The sequence below is a fragment of the Mandrillus leucophaeus genome, unplaced genomic scaffold (assembly GCF_000951045.1).
Source record: "Mandrillus leucophaeus isolate KB7577 unplaced genomic scaffold, Mleu.le_1.0 Scaffold226, whole genome shotgun sequence".
Taxonomy (NCBI): Eukaryota; Metazoa; Chordata; class Mammalia; order Primates; family Cercopithecidae; genus Mandrillus; species Mandrillus leucophaeus.
Window position 1 is genome coordinate 40,230 of NW_012102321.1, and position 14,317 is coordinate 54,546.

At 37.6% G+C, this 14,317-nt stretch overlaps 1 protein-coding gene across 3 annotated transcripts in view; it reads left to right on the plus strand.

The window, feature by feature from the left end:
* KLHL20 (kelch-like family member 20) overlaps window positions 1-14,317 on the plus strand; it is a 65,117-nt gene that overhangs the window by 23,706 nt on the left and 27,094 nt on the right. For all 3 annotated transcript variants that reach the window (XM_011981405.1, XM_011981406.1, XM_011981404.1), the window contains 4 exons: window positions 6,574-6,732; window positions 8,015-8,109; window positions 10,409-10,524; window positions 11,465-11,648. In XM_011981405.1, the coding sequence (XP_011836795.1) occupies window positions 6,574-6,732; window positions 8,015-8,109; window positions 10,409-10,524; window positions 11,465-11,648 (554 nt within the window). The remainder of the gene's footprint in view (window positions 1-6,573; window positions 6,733-8,014; window positions 8,110-10,408; window positions 10,525-11,464; window positions 11,649-14,317) is intronic.

Below are 14,317 nucleotides of genomic sequence, written 5' to 3' on the forward strand. Positions count from 1 at the left end.
CCTTGGCCTCCCAAAACACTGGGATTACAGGTGTGAGCCACCCCACCCAGCCTACATTTCCTTTTAAGTTTACTTCTTAGTATTTTTTGTTGCTATCAAAAATAGGTTTTTCTCCTCCATTATATCTTCTAACTGGTGATCATTAATGTGTATGAAAGCTGCCTCACTGAATTTTTTTATTCTTTGAGTTACTTTTACCATTGATTCTTTAGAGATTTTTTGGAATCCTATTATATCACTTGCATATTAGTAGTTTTATTTCTTCCTTTCCAATTGTTAATGCTTCTAATTGTTTTCTTTTGTCTAGTTGCTTGATAACTCTAGTAAAATGTTAAATAGTAATGGAAATATTGTACATACTTCCTTTGTTGCTGACATTAGTAGGAATGCCTCTGGTGTTTTCCCATTAAGTACTATACTGGCTTTAGGATTGAGGTGTAGATATTTTATCATGTTTAGAAAGTATTCGCTTGAACCCAGGAGCTGGAGGTTGCATTGAGCCGAGATTGCACCGCTGCACTCCAGCTTGGGCAACAGAGCGAGACTTTGTCTCCAAAAAAAAAAAAGTATTCATGTCCAACAATTCCTATTCTCTTGAATACTTTTTATTAGGAGCAGTGTTGAATTGTGTCAAAGACTTTTTCAGTTTTTATGGAGATAATCCTATGAACTTTCTCCTTAAACCCATTAATGTAACTTATATTAATGGAATCCTACAAGTGAAACATCTTTGAATTATTAGCATACACCTCTTTATTATGGTGGTGTTAGAATCTACTCACTAATATTTAGTATTTTTACATCAGTATTCATAAATGATATTAATCTTTAATTTCCTTGTACTGTCTTTGTCAAGTTAAGTATAAATGTTACACTTCATGAAAATGAGTTGGAAGTTTTCTTCATGTTCTGTGCTCTGAAACAATAAATATACTATGGAGACTATGGTCTGTAGAAGTTTGATAGAATTTCCCTCTGAAATCATCTAGGTTTAGTGCTTTTCTGTAAAGTAATTTATTGATAAGTTTTTCTATTTCTTCTATGAAATTTTCTTTCTTTACAGAGATCAGTTTGGGTAAACTGTATTTCCCTAGAAAATTACCAATTTCATCTAGGTTTTCAAATTTATCTGTATAGAGGTACACAAAGTAATCTCTTTAATTTTTAAATTTCTTTATCAGTGGTTATTTACCCTTAATACTTTGATTTTGTATGTGTGTTTTTAATGTTTCTTTCCTTGTACAAGTTAACTAGTTATCCGTTTTAACTTTTTTTCAAATAGAGGATTTTTTACTTATTAATTAGATCTACTACCTTTTTGCTTGATTGTATTTCATTCTGGTTTTACCTTTATTATCTTCTTTCTTGTACTTTATTTTCGCTTATTCTTTTTCTAGCTGTTTGAGTTGAGAATTAATTTATTTTCATTCTTTCATATTAACTACTGTAAGTATTTAAAGCTATTCTCAGATCACTGCTTTGAATATATTTAATTGATTCTGCTCTTTAGTGCTTCATTATCATTGTTTTATAGAAATTCTGTTTATATTTCTCTTTAACTCAAAAACTATTAATAAATTTTTCCAATTTCTAGATGGAAAGATTTTTTGTGTTTTTTAAATTTCATTTTTAATTGCTAGTTTTAGTGCACTTTGATAAGTGTAATAATTCTACTCTATGAAATTTGCTTTCTTGGTAACCTAATATATGATCAATTTTCCTATTTTATGTGTGCTTGAGAAAAATGTGTATTTTCTAGTTTCTATTCTCATAGTATTGGATGTGTATGCATAAGATCTACCTTATTGATTATGTTGCTTAGCTCTTCTGTATTCCTTTTTTGTCCTTGGACCTGTGTGTTAAAGTCTCTTATTACTAGTGTGTCTATTTCTCTTTATATCATCTATAGGTAGTTACTGTGTTGCCTTATGCATAATCATAACTTTATGTCTTGATTATAAATTGTGACTTTGAGCTTCGTAAAGTGTTCCCCTTGTCAGATTTAATTCATTTGTTGTCTAAGTTCTAGTTTGTCTGATAATCTGGATTTCAATTCATTTTCTTATTGTTTCCATTTGACTGGTATTTGTCCTTCTCATTACTTTTAGCCTGTTCAAATTATGATGTTTTAAGTATTTTTATTGAATTAGTGTGGAACTGAGTTTTGCTTTATGAGCGGATTTGAAATATTTTTCTTTAAATAGGCAGTTTAAACCCATTTGCATTGATTGCTCTGACTGATACATTTGTTTTCAAGTCTGTCATATTTTTATCAATAATAGCTGATTCAGTTATATTTACTGTATTTCTTTTTCTATGTGGAATCTTTGCTTTTTATTTTAATTTCTTTTAGTATATAGGAAAGTTTGTATTTTTGTTGCACTGGTTACTTTTACAAACTAGAAAAAGAAGAGCAAATTAAACCCACAGTAGAAAGACGAAAATAATAAAAATTAGAATAAAAACCAAGAGCTCTTTAAAAAAAAATGGTGAACCTGCATCTCCATACTGATCAAGAAAAGAAGGAAAGAAGATACAAGTTACCAGTAACAGGAATGAAAGAGAAGATATCACTACAAATCCTTTATACATAAGAAGGATGATAAGGAAATATTATGAACAACATTTTACCTATAAATTCACTGAGATGAAATAGGCAAATTCTCTGAAGAAAATACGAATTACAAAAACTAACTTAAGAAGAAACAGAAAAACAGAATAACCCTATATCTATGAAATAAATTGAGTTAATAATTTAAAAACCTTCTCACAAAGAAAATGCCAGTCCCAGATGGTGAATTTATCAAACATGTAAAGAAGAAATAACACTAATCCTATGCAAAGTCTTTCAGAAAAGGAGAATGAAGTTACCAACTCATTTTATAAGGCCAGAATTGCCCTGATTGAAACCACAGACACTAAAAGAAAACTACAGATCAGTATCTCTCATGATCTTAGATACAAAAATTCTTAACAAACTATTAGTAAATTAGTTCCAGTAAAGTATAAAAGGGGAAATTCTATGACTTAAATGGGGTTTATATTATTAATTAATGTTGATAGAATCATTATTTTATAGTCACATTTAATTTTTCATTGAAAATAATCTAACTTCTTTAGATGCCTTCATAACAGACTTGTCTCTTCATTTCTTCCCACTGTTTTCAAATACAAATCCACTTTCCAAAAATAAAGATTTGCCATCATTGAGGAGCTCCAAAACAATATGCTAAAGGCTTTGGACCCCACATTAAGAATTCTCTGCTTCAGAACGTTTTTGGGTTATGGTAATGTTCTGTATCTTGATTGTGGTCTTGTTTACATGAGTATATAATTTATCAGAACTCATCGAGCTGTACACTTAAAGTTTTTTATTTTTTAATGTCCTGCTCTAAGTTGTGTTTTAGACCTAAGGTATTCACAAATATCTGAAGAATATTCTTGACGGTAGAGAAAGTTCTGAAATCCCTTTTAGTTCTAATCCTGCCTCTGAAGTGAACCTGATACATACCATATTGAAATTCCAGTGAGGAAATCTTACCCTTGTTTATTGGACTAGCATGGCTCCATGTAGGTGCAAAAACAGTCATTTGGAGCTTAACATTTGTGACTCATTTAAATTATTTTTGAACTTAATCAAATCTGTATTTAATTTTCTCCTACTTCATTAGACCTAGCTTAATTCATACAGTGTTACTCTGCTCATAATACATTTTTAAATTGTCTTTGAACTCAACAACTAAGTTCACCGTATGTTTGTTAGAACAATTCCAGATGACTTTGCTTATTCATTCATGCTTGTTTTCAGCTTTATTCATTCTTCAAATAGCATCTACATTCATCTGAAGAAACTAAAAGTAAGCTGATTACCATAATAGTGTGGGGCTTACAGTTCAGATCTCCTCTAAACTCTTACTTAAGAGTAGATACTGTGAAGCATTATTTTCTTAACTTGGTTATTTGATTCAAGGATAGACTTTAGTGCTAGATCATTAATATCCTTTTACTGGTTGTGGGAAAAAGAGAGGTGACATTTTAGTCAGGCATGTCTATCAAAAGTATTATTTTTACTCTCTGCTCTTAGTGCCAAATATTTTCTCACATAAATTTTCAAATCTTCCTGTCATCTTGCGTTTCCATTAAATGAGTTAACACCGGCCGGGCGCGGTGGCTCACGCCTGTAATCCCAGCACTTTGGGAGGCTGAGACAGGCGGATCACGAGGTCAGGTGATCCAGACCATCCTGGCTAACACGGTGAAACCCCGTCTCTACTAAAAATTACAAAAAAACTAGCCAGGCGTGGTGGTGGACGCCTGTAGTCCCAGCTACTCGGGAGGCTGAGGCAGGAGAACAGCGTGAACCCGGGAGGCGGAGCTTGCAGTGAGCCGAGATGGCGCCACTGCACTCCAGCCTGGGAGACAGAGGGAGACTCCCTCTCAAAAAAAAAAAAAAAAAAAATGAGTTAACACCTTAGTAGATTATTCATAAACTTCAAACTTGGTGATCATTGATATTTTTATAACATTTGGTTTATACTCTGATGAAATATAAAAAGAAATGTTTAGGCACTTCACAAAGATATACAATACCATACTTAAGTGAAGAAATCAGAGAGAAAAGGAAGAGGAAAGCAAGATGCAGCCATGACTAAAGTTTTGCATGCTGTGAAGACCAACACACACTTACTAGAGCTAGGCCCCAAATTTAGCCCTGGAGTTTGTAGTCCCTCAACACAAAGTTAACAGATAAAATACAGGGCACCCAATTAAATTTAAATTCCAGATAAACAAGTAATTTATAGTATAAGTATGTCTTGTATTTTTGTTTGCCAAACTAAGCAGCCCTACCACAGATAAAAAAATGCAACTATTCTAATTACTAAATTACGTAAGCAACCTCAGCTGAAATTTAAAGGTTAACTATTTAATTTCCTGAACCTCAGAAAGTCACTCAGATCATTTGAAGACTTAGGCCATAAAAATTGAAGTGCTTGTTATTATTTCTGCTATAAATATAACGGGCCTTACGGCCCTTTATTGTTTTATTTTAAGATTTGCATTTTTTTTCCTAATGCACTCGAGATTTTTTTTTTTTTTTTTTTTTTTTTTTTTTTTTTTTTTTTTTTTTTTGGTGATAGGGCCTCGCCTGTCTCTCAGGCCGGAGTGCTGTGATGCTGGTACAACTACGGCTTACTGCAGCCTCGACCTCCTGGGCCCAAGTGATCCATTCACTTCAGCCCCTGGGATAGAAGGGACTACAGGCATGCACCACCATGTCCGGCTAATTTTTCTTTTTTTTTTGAAACGGAGCCTCACTCTGTCACCCAGGCTAGAGTGAAATGGCGCAATCTTGGCTTACTGCAACCTCCCTCTCCCGCGTTCAAGTGATTCTCCTGCCTCAAGGTTTCACCATGTTGGCCAGGCTGGTCTCAAACTCCTGACCTCAAGTGATTCACCCGCCTCAGCCTCCCAAAGTGCTGGGGTTATAGGCATGAGCCACCACACCGAGCCTTAGCTAATTTTTTTATTTTTTATTTTTGTAGAAATGAGGTCTCACTATGTTGCCCAGGCTGGTCTCGAATTCCTGAACTCAAATATTTTCTCCTGGCTCAGCCTCCCAAATTGTTTGGATTGCAGGCATGAGCCACCACACTTGGCTAAGCAAAACATTCTTAATAAAATATTTGAAGTATTTTTGTGGCCTATTGCATATTCTGCTAAATATTCTGACTTTTTGATAGTGTGAATATAACCCTGTCCCAAGAGAATCCATCAATGTCATTAGAGGTACTGCCTGCACTAATAGACATCACATGTAGTATAGTCTCCTGAGTAATAATATAACAAACCACGTGAAGGGTATGAAGGGTAGCAGTGACTGTTTCTTTCCTCTGCGTTGCACCCTGTCCCTTTTACTCTACGTCCTGATGAATGGAATTACAAGGCCTTGGAATAGGTGGCTGGCCTTCTCAACAAGGTAATATCTTGTTGCCGTTTTGTCTCCATTCTGACAGTTGCCTAGCCTTAGGTAAAGACAAATTATTGGTGTTTGTAGATTCTCACTAGCATATATATTAGAGAGTTTGGTCCTCAGAGTTTTTTCACTGGTCTAATACTCTCCTCATTATATTCATTCTTGTTTACAGAACTGCTAACATTCTTATTCTTTTTTTAAACTGACCCCTTGGTTTTTCTGCCCTAGTCACTGCCTATTCAGCAACTAATCTTCTTTTGAAAGCTTTTCCTGACTTTTTATATGCCTCATATATCTGGAGTTATAGTTTGGTATAGTTAATTTTGCTTATTTTGAATATAAATTTTTATTTTGATCATTTATTTTTTAAGTCATTTTTCCTAATTTGCTTGAATCACAAATGATTATTTTTACTAAACTTTAATGGTGTCTTCTGTACCTTCCTTTGTTCTCTTTATAAGTTTTTCTTTTCCTCTGGTATCGTTTTAAACTTCAGTGCATTGTGGAATACAGCTTTGTCCCATAACCCTGAAGAAAAACATTGAGACAATAAATGTGATCACAGGATTTTTTTTTTCTTCTTACCTAACTTTGAACAGGTAATGGAGAGTGAAGAGTTCATGTTGCTTCCAGCCAATCAACTCATTGATATAATATCCAGTGATGAACTAAACGTTCGCAGTGAAGAACAAGTGTTCAATGCAGTGATGGCCTGGGTCAAATACAGTATTCAGGAAAGACGTCCTCAGTTACCCCAGGTAATGATAAAAATGCTTCTCTAAGAAACTACTGGCCAGGCACGGTGACTTATGCCTGTAATTCCATCACTTTGGGAGGCCGAGGCGGGTGAATCACAAGGTCAAGAGCTCAAGACCATCCTGGCCAACATGGTGAAACCCCGTCTCTACTAAAAATACAAAAATTAGCTGGGCGTGGTGGTGGGCGCCTGTAGTCCCAGCTACTTGGGAGGCTGAGGCAGGAGAATCGCTTGAACCCAGGAGGCGGAGGTTGCAGTGAGCCGAGATCGCACCACTGCACTCCAGCCTGGGCGACAGAGCAAGACTCTGTCTCAAAAAAAAAAAAAAAAAAAAAGAAACTACTTAGTACTAGATGAGATAATATGTATTGTCATGCAAACATAAAACAGTTATCACTCTACATTTGTCAGTAAGAAAGTCCATCTGTTTCCAAATAATCAAGGAAATAAGTATTTAGAAGCATTTTGATTGCTTATTAATGTGGGCTTTTTGTTCCTTTGCTTTCTCCATATTTCTACTTTTCAATGATAGCACAATTCAAAACTTAAATTGTATAAAATGAACAAAAGAAAGCAAGGATGCTTCTTTTCTATAGCTTGAAAATCCTACCACAGTTTTCCTTCAATATAACTTGGAAATAGTACCACACTTTCAAGAGTAAAGAGATGATGCATCAGTCGTCACTGAGCAATCAGTAGTTCACTTTAGACCCATTCTCGTTATTGTGATTATAGTCTTTAGCTATTCAACAAGATATTCTTCTGGATTGTGAATTAATTTGAGTCCAGCTTATAATGTATTGCTGAACATTTTTAGTAGTTACGCCTTCCTGCCTTCCTTATTTATGGTATTCAGTGAGATCCCAAAACAATTGGAAGCACAGTAGGGTGCCATGGGTCATGTATTCTCTTAAATATCTTATAGATGAGAGCTCATGCCTTTAGTAGTGTTTATTGGTTGGGTGCAGTGGTGCAAGCCCATAATCCCAGCACTTGGGAGGATAAGGCAGGCAGATTGCTTAAGCTCAGGTGTTTGAGACCAGCCTGGGCGGCATGGTGATTCCCCGTTTCTACAAAAAAAAAAAATACAAAAATTCACTGGGCATGGTGGCATGTACCTGTAGTTGCAGCTACTCTGGAGGCTGAGGTAGACAGATCACTTGAGCCCAGGAGGTTGAGGCTGCAGTGACCCATGATCACACCACTACACTCCAGCCTGGGCAACAAAGTAAGACCTATCTCAAAATTAATTAATTAAAATAATGGTGTTTATTTTCTCATAGGTGCTGCAGCATGTTCGTTTGCCTTTGCTTAGTCCCAAGTTCCTCGTGGGCACAGTAGGCTCTGATCCCCTCATCAAAAGTGATGAAGAATGCAGGTATGAGTGACCCTGGATGGGAAAAATCAACAACTAAGCATTCCTATTTCTTCCTAATTTCTTTATTTATATTGCTTCCTAAATGTTGTATTTTGTAGAGCTGAAATCAGGGCATTAATTTAACAAGACTTTCTTCTGAGCTAGGGTCAAGAGGAGGAAAAGGAAGAAGAGAGAACTAAACTTCCAGTGTTCCATTCCGTTAGTTTTTTATATGTGGTGCTTATTGGTGTAGAAGTGGCAATAAAGAGGTAGATTTCCAAGATTCTGATGCAGGCTTGAATTTGAAGAGTCAATTCTCTGCTAATATTTTTTTTTTCCTTGAGATAATTGAAAATGTTGACTCTGTCAGTGAACATTTTTTCCTTCCATCACATATGTCTGGTTGGGGAATAGAATCAGCCTTGCTTTCTAAATTGTGGACAGAGTTAAAGATCTGCCACCTTCTAAAATAGCTGTAGAAAGATTTTCACTAGAACTAGGTGAAGCAGTTTCCAGAATTTTTTTGACAAAAGAAACTCCAACTACTTTTACAAAGGGGGGGAAAAAAAGGCAACCTGTTTTACTAGGCTGTCTCTAAAGTATATACAAGATGTAATAAATTACATTCCCAATTTGACAGATTTTAAGATTTAGGTTCAAATCTGAAATCTGCGATTTTTAACCATTTTTCCCAGCATGTCCCAAATATAAAAGTGAAAGAGAAAATCCATACTCAGAACTTTTTAAACTACACTGACCTTTGGACCTCCCTTGGTGATTAAAGACATTTAGAATGATCCCTGATTTTAGAATGGTGGTAGGACATGTAGATTCACTTGCATTTCTTCTATAAACTAAAGCCTGTTCTTTTAACAGGAGAGGCTGGAGGGGATTTTAGATGTTTCTATTTTATTTTATTATATCTTTTTTATATTAATCATTGTTTTTCCCTTTACCGTGGACTAGAGTTAAACTAGATATTTGTCTTTTATATTTAAAACACAGACAAATGGTAATTAATTCTCCCTAAATATTTGCAGTAGCAAAAAGGAAAACCATATACATTATACATGCTGAAATCTGAAGAAATAATACATAGATGCCCTCCTCCTTTAAACATAAATCAGATTGTACTGATTCTGATGCAGAAAGTAAAGGTACTTATGAAGTCACATTTAAAAGAAGACCCTTCCTGATATCCTAACTTCTTTGTGCTGCAGTTTCTTCCTCTATAAAGTGAGGATGATAATAGTGCCTATTCCATAAGGCTGTTTTGAAGATTAAATGAGTTTATATATATTAAGCACTTAAAACCATGACTAGCGTATAGCTGTAAGTCTTGTTGCTACCATTAATTTTGTGTTGGTTTGCTCAATATTATAACTCTATAGTATTATTTCTAGGAACCCTCAAATGACCTAACAAACTATTAGGAGGTCAAAGTCTTTTTTTTTTTTTTTTGAGACGGAGTCTCACTCCGTTGCCAGGCTGGAGTGCAGTGGCACAATCTCAGCTCACTGCAACCTCCGCCTCCCAAGATCAAGCTAATTCTCCTGCCTCAGCCTCCCAAGTAGCTGGGACTACAGGTGTGCGCTACCATGCCTGGCTACTTTTTGTATTTTACTTTTTGTATTTTAGACAGGGTTTCACCATATTGGCCAGGATGGTCTTGATCTCTTGACCTCGTGATCCACCCGCCCCTCAGCTTCCGAAAGTGTTGGGATTACAGGCGTGAGCCATGGCAAAGTAATTACAAGTGTAATTACTAGATTCCTCTCTTAAAGTATCTTAACAAGACAGGAAATTTGTCTCAGTAGACTTGTTGAGAGTAAACCATTCATATGTTACCAGATAGTGAATTTGTGACAGTACAGTGTTTCTTTTTAGCAATCTGATTTTTGACCCCATTTTATTACTTTAACTAATTTAGCAAATAACTCTTGCCCTGGCTGATGTGCTACCTTGCTAATATCTTGCAGAATCTAATAAAATTTATTAAAAAGTAGTAACTCTGCAGTGTGGTAATCAAATTGTGATTTTTACTTTTCTATAAGTTATCATTGGCTGTAAGCATGTTGAGCTTTAGGCTAAATTTGCAGTGAGATATGAGTCATGATGGAAATAACAATCAATTCACAACTCAGTTTGACTGGCATTATTGCTTTCATGTTTGTGGCAGTTTTAATATTGGCTGGCATTCATGATTTGGTTTGATTTATGCTTGCTTCCCTTTGCCAACCTATATATTCCTAAACTACATTGGGACTTAACTAACAATGTAATTTAGATATCTGGAATAAAGGGAGAATTTTTTCTACAGAGACTTGGTAGATGAGGCTAAAAACTACCTCCTGTTGCCGCAAGAACGACCACTAATGCAAGGACCAAGGACAAGACCACGGAAACCTATCCGATGTGGGGAAGTACTCTTTGCAGGTTTGGATGTTATACTGTTAGTAAATTGAGTATTTTCCCATGTGAGAAATTATCATTTGAATAGTCCTTTGGACAATTGTGATATTTACTGTCATAAGAAACAAATAATAAGTCAGCATGTAGCTTGACTCTTAACCCATGATTCAACACTCATATACTCCAAAAGAGTGCTCTATTTTTTTTCTCATTCAACACCTTTAATATCTATTTTTATATAAATTGAAAAATGTTGGCTGGGCACAGTGGCTCATGCCTATAATCCCAGCATTTTGGGAGGCCAGGCGTTTGAGACCAGCCTGGGCAATATAGGGAGGCCCCATCTTTACAAAAAAATAAGAAAAACAATTAGCTGAATGTGGTAGTACATGCCTGTAGTCCCAGCTACTTGGGAGGCTGAGACAGGAGGATGGCTTGAGCCTAGGAGGTCAAGGCTGCAGTGAGCTGTGATTGTACCACTGTACTCCAGCCTTGGGAACAGAACAAGATCCTGTCTCAAAAAATAAAAAATAAAAATGTCATGCAGTAGATGTTTTGTTGAAATGAGTCACATGCATTAATTTATATATCAATGTGCAGCTCATCTCATAATTACATGGAATTGTGAAAAACATATTAAACAATTATAATTTATTTCTCCTTTCTATGCATATCCATCTATAATTTCTCCATTCTATCCATATATACATATTATGTTGTAATCCTATTTGAATTGGTATCATTGCCCTCCTTTGTAAAATAGATGTAATACTAACTTATTTACAGAATTAATTAAAGATTATAACAATCCCAGGGGAATGAGTTAAAGTCATAACTTGCATTTTGGCTTACTGCTAGAGACATTTGGTGAGTCTAAGCATTAGGTCACAGTGAAGTTCATAGTGAGTGTTACATTCTATGCTTCAGGATAGGATTCTCTTGACCATTTCTGTTACTTCCCCAGTTGGTGGTTGGTGCAGTGGAGATGCCATTTCCAGTGTTGAACGATATGATCCACAGACCAATGAATGGAGAATGGTGGCTTCAATGAGCAAAAGGAGATGCGGAGTTGGGGTCAGTGTTCTTGATGATCTGTTATATGCAGTAGGAGGCCATGATGGATCCTCTTATCTCAACAGTGTTGAAAGGTGAGTAAGTTCAATCTGTAATTTTCTCTCTACTATTCATATAGTTTTATTTGAGATTTTAATTAGGAATCAAATGTGACTTAATGCTTTAGTATTGCATCTGTGGCACTAGTTGGCAACCTAAACAAGTTAGTATGATACACAAATTCTTTATGATTTGGTCTCCACCTATTTCTCTAGTCTGTCTCCCATGACATACTACCCCTCCCTAAGCATGCTACTGCAGACACATCAAATTGCCTGCAGTTCCTTGGACATGCTGTCTTCCTTCATACGTCTCTCCTTACATATGCATGCTGTTCTTTTTTCCCTGGGATACTTCTGCCATTTTAAGACTTACATTTCCTTTGGCTGGGCGCGGTGGCTCACGCTTGTAATCCCAGCTACTCAGGAGGTTGAGGCAGGAGAATGGCCAGAACCCGGGAGGCAGAGCTTGCAGTGAGCTGTGATCGCGCCACTGCATGCCAGCCTGGGCAAAAGAGCGAGACTCCTTCTCAAAAAAAAAAAAAAAAAACACTTAACATTTCCTTCAAGACACAAATGTTACTTATTACATACAACTTTCTGTGATACCATATAGATGAGTTAGTTACTACTTACTTGTTCCTTTGCCTTCCATAAGTATTTGAACATGTTTGTACATATCCATCACATTGTACTGTACGTGTTGAAATGTATTTCACTATAATATCTATCGTAGTTACTGGGCACATTGGGAATCTATAGTAACTGATGTTTCCATAGCTTTTTGCTCTCAAGAAGTTGTGTTGATTAACAGTGACTCTTAATTTCCATAACACATCTATGAAACGCTACAGTTTTAAGGGTATAGATTGTGCAGCTGGGGAAAAAAATCTTAAAAAGTAGAGGGATCTGTCCCATAGAAGTAAAAAACTGCAACATGGAGAAACCTCATCTCTACAAAAAGTACAAAAAAATTACCAGTTGTAGTGGTGCACGCCTGTAGTCCCAGCCACTCAGGAGACTGAGGCATGGGGCCCGCTTGAGCTTGGGAAGTAAAGGTTGCCATGAGATGATATTGCGCCATTGCACTCTAGTCTGGGTGACAAAGCAAGACTCTCTCAAAAATAAAATAAAATAAAACAACACACACACTTAAAAATAAATTGATGACATCACAGAAGGGAAAAATAAATTGATGGCATCGCAGAAGGGATCATGGCGGACGGGAGGCAGGACTAGATTGAAGCTCCGGCTTGACTGTAAATTTTAGCTCCAGATTGACTGCAAGAAAAAATCAGCAATATCAAGAGGACCCACAGACCCTCTGAAGAAAGCAGACTGCTCCTTCAGGACCCGGGAGAAACCCCACATACTGTGAGTGCCCCAACTGCAGAAGTGGGAAAGGGAGACCCTCCTCTTCCAAACACACACCCCCACTGGAGAAGCTGAAGGTCTGTTCACAGGAGAAATTTCCAACTTTACCTGGAGCTGAGTCAAGTTAGAGAGCCAAGCGAAATACAGGGGTAGAGGAAGCAGCAGAAAGGCCCTGGGAGTTCGCTGGGTCCAAATGGTGGCCAAGCAGGCCTAGCACCACTGGGATCCATCGGGAGGGTGGCCAGAGGAGCAGGGGATAAAACTCCCCAGGGAGAAGGAATTCTCTAGCTGACCTTTGTAACAATTTGAACAGGGGGAGAAGCCTCCTGGCCAGAACGCAAGGGAGGGTGCAAATCCTGCGTGCAGACTTCACTGGCAGGGAGAGAACTAAAACCCTTTTCTCTTGCAGCTGGGAGGTGGATAGCCTCGGGCAAGTTTTCAAGCCTGTCGCCCGTGGCCTGGAAACAGACTCAGAGTTGTGAGGCAGGTACGGTGGGAGTGAGACCGGCCCTTCAGTTTGTGTGGGAGCTGAGTGAGGCCTGTGACTACCGGCTTTCCCCCACTTTCCTGACAACCTGCATGACTCAGCAGAGGCAGTCATAATCTTCCTAGCTACACAACTCAAGTGACCTGGGAATCTCTTCCCCCATCCCCAACAGCAGTCGCAGCAAGACCTGCCCAAAAAGAGTCTGAGCTCAGACATGCCTAATCCCGCCCCCACCTGATGGTCCTTCCCTGTCCACCCTGGTAGTGGAAGACAAAGGGCATATAATCTTGGGAGTTCTAGGACCCCACCTACCACCAGTTCCTCTCCATATTACTACAGCTGATGCTTTCTGGAAAGCACCACCTCCTGGCAGGAGGCCAACCAACACAAAAATAAAGCATTAAACCACAAAAACTAAGGACCCTCACAGAGTCCACTGCACCCTCCACCAGAACAGGCACTGGTATCCACAGCTGAGAGACCCATAGATGGTTCACACCACAGGACTCTGCAGACATCCCCTACTACCAGCCCAGAGCCAAGTAGACTCACTGGGTGGCTAGACCCAGAAGAGAGACAACAATCACTGCAATTTGGGTCACAGGAAGCCACATCCATAGGAAAAGAGGGAGAATACTATATCAGGGGAACACTTCGTGGAACAGAAGAATCTGAACAACAGCCTTCATCCCTAGACCTTCCCTCTGACAGAGGCTACCCAAATGAGAAGGCACCAGAAAACCAACCCTGGTAACATGACAAAACAAGGCTCTTCAACACCCCCCAAAAAAATCATACTAATTCACCAGCAATGGATCCAAATCAAGAAGATTCCCTGATTTAC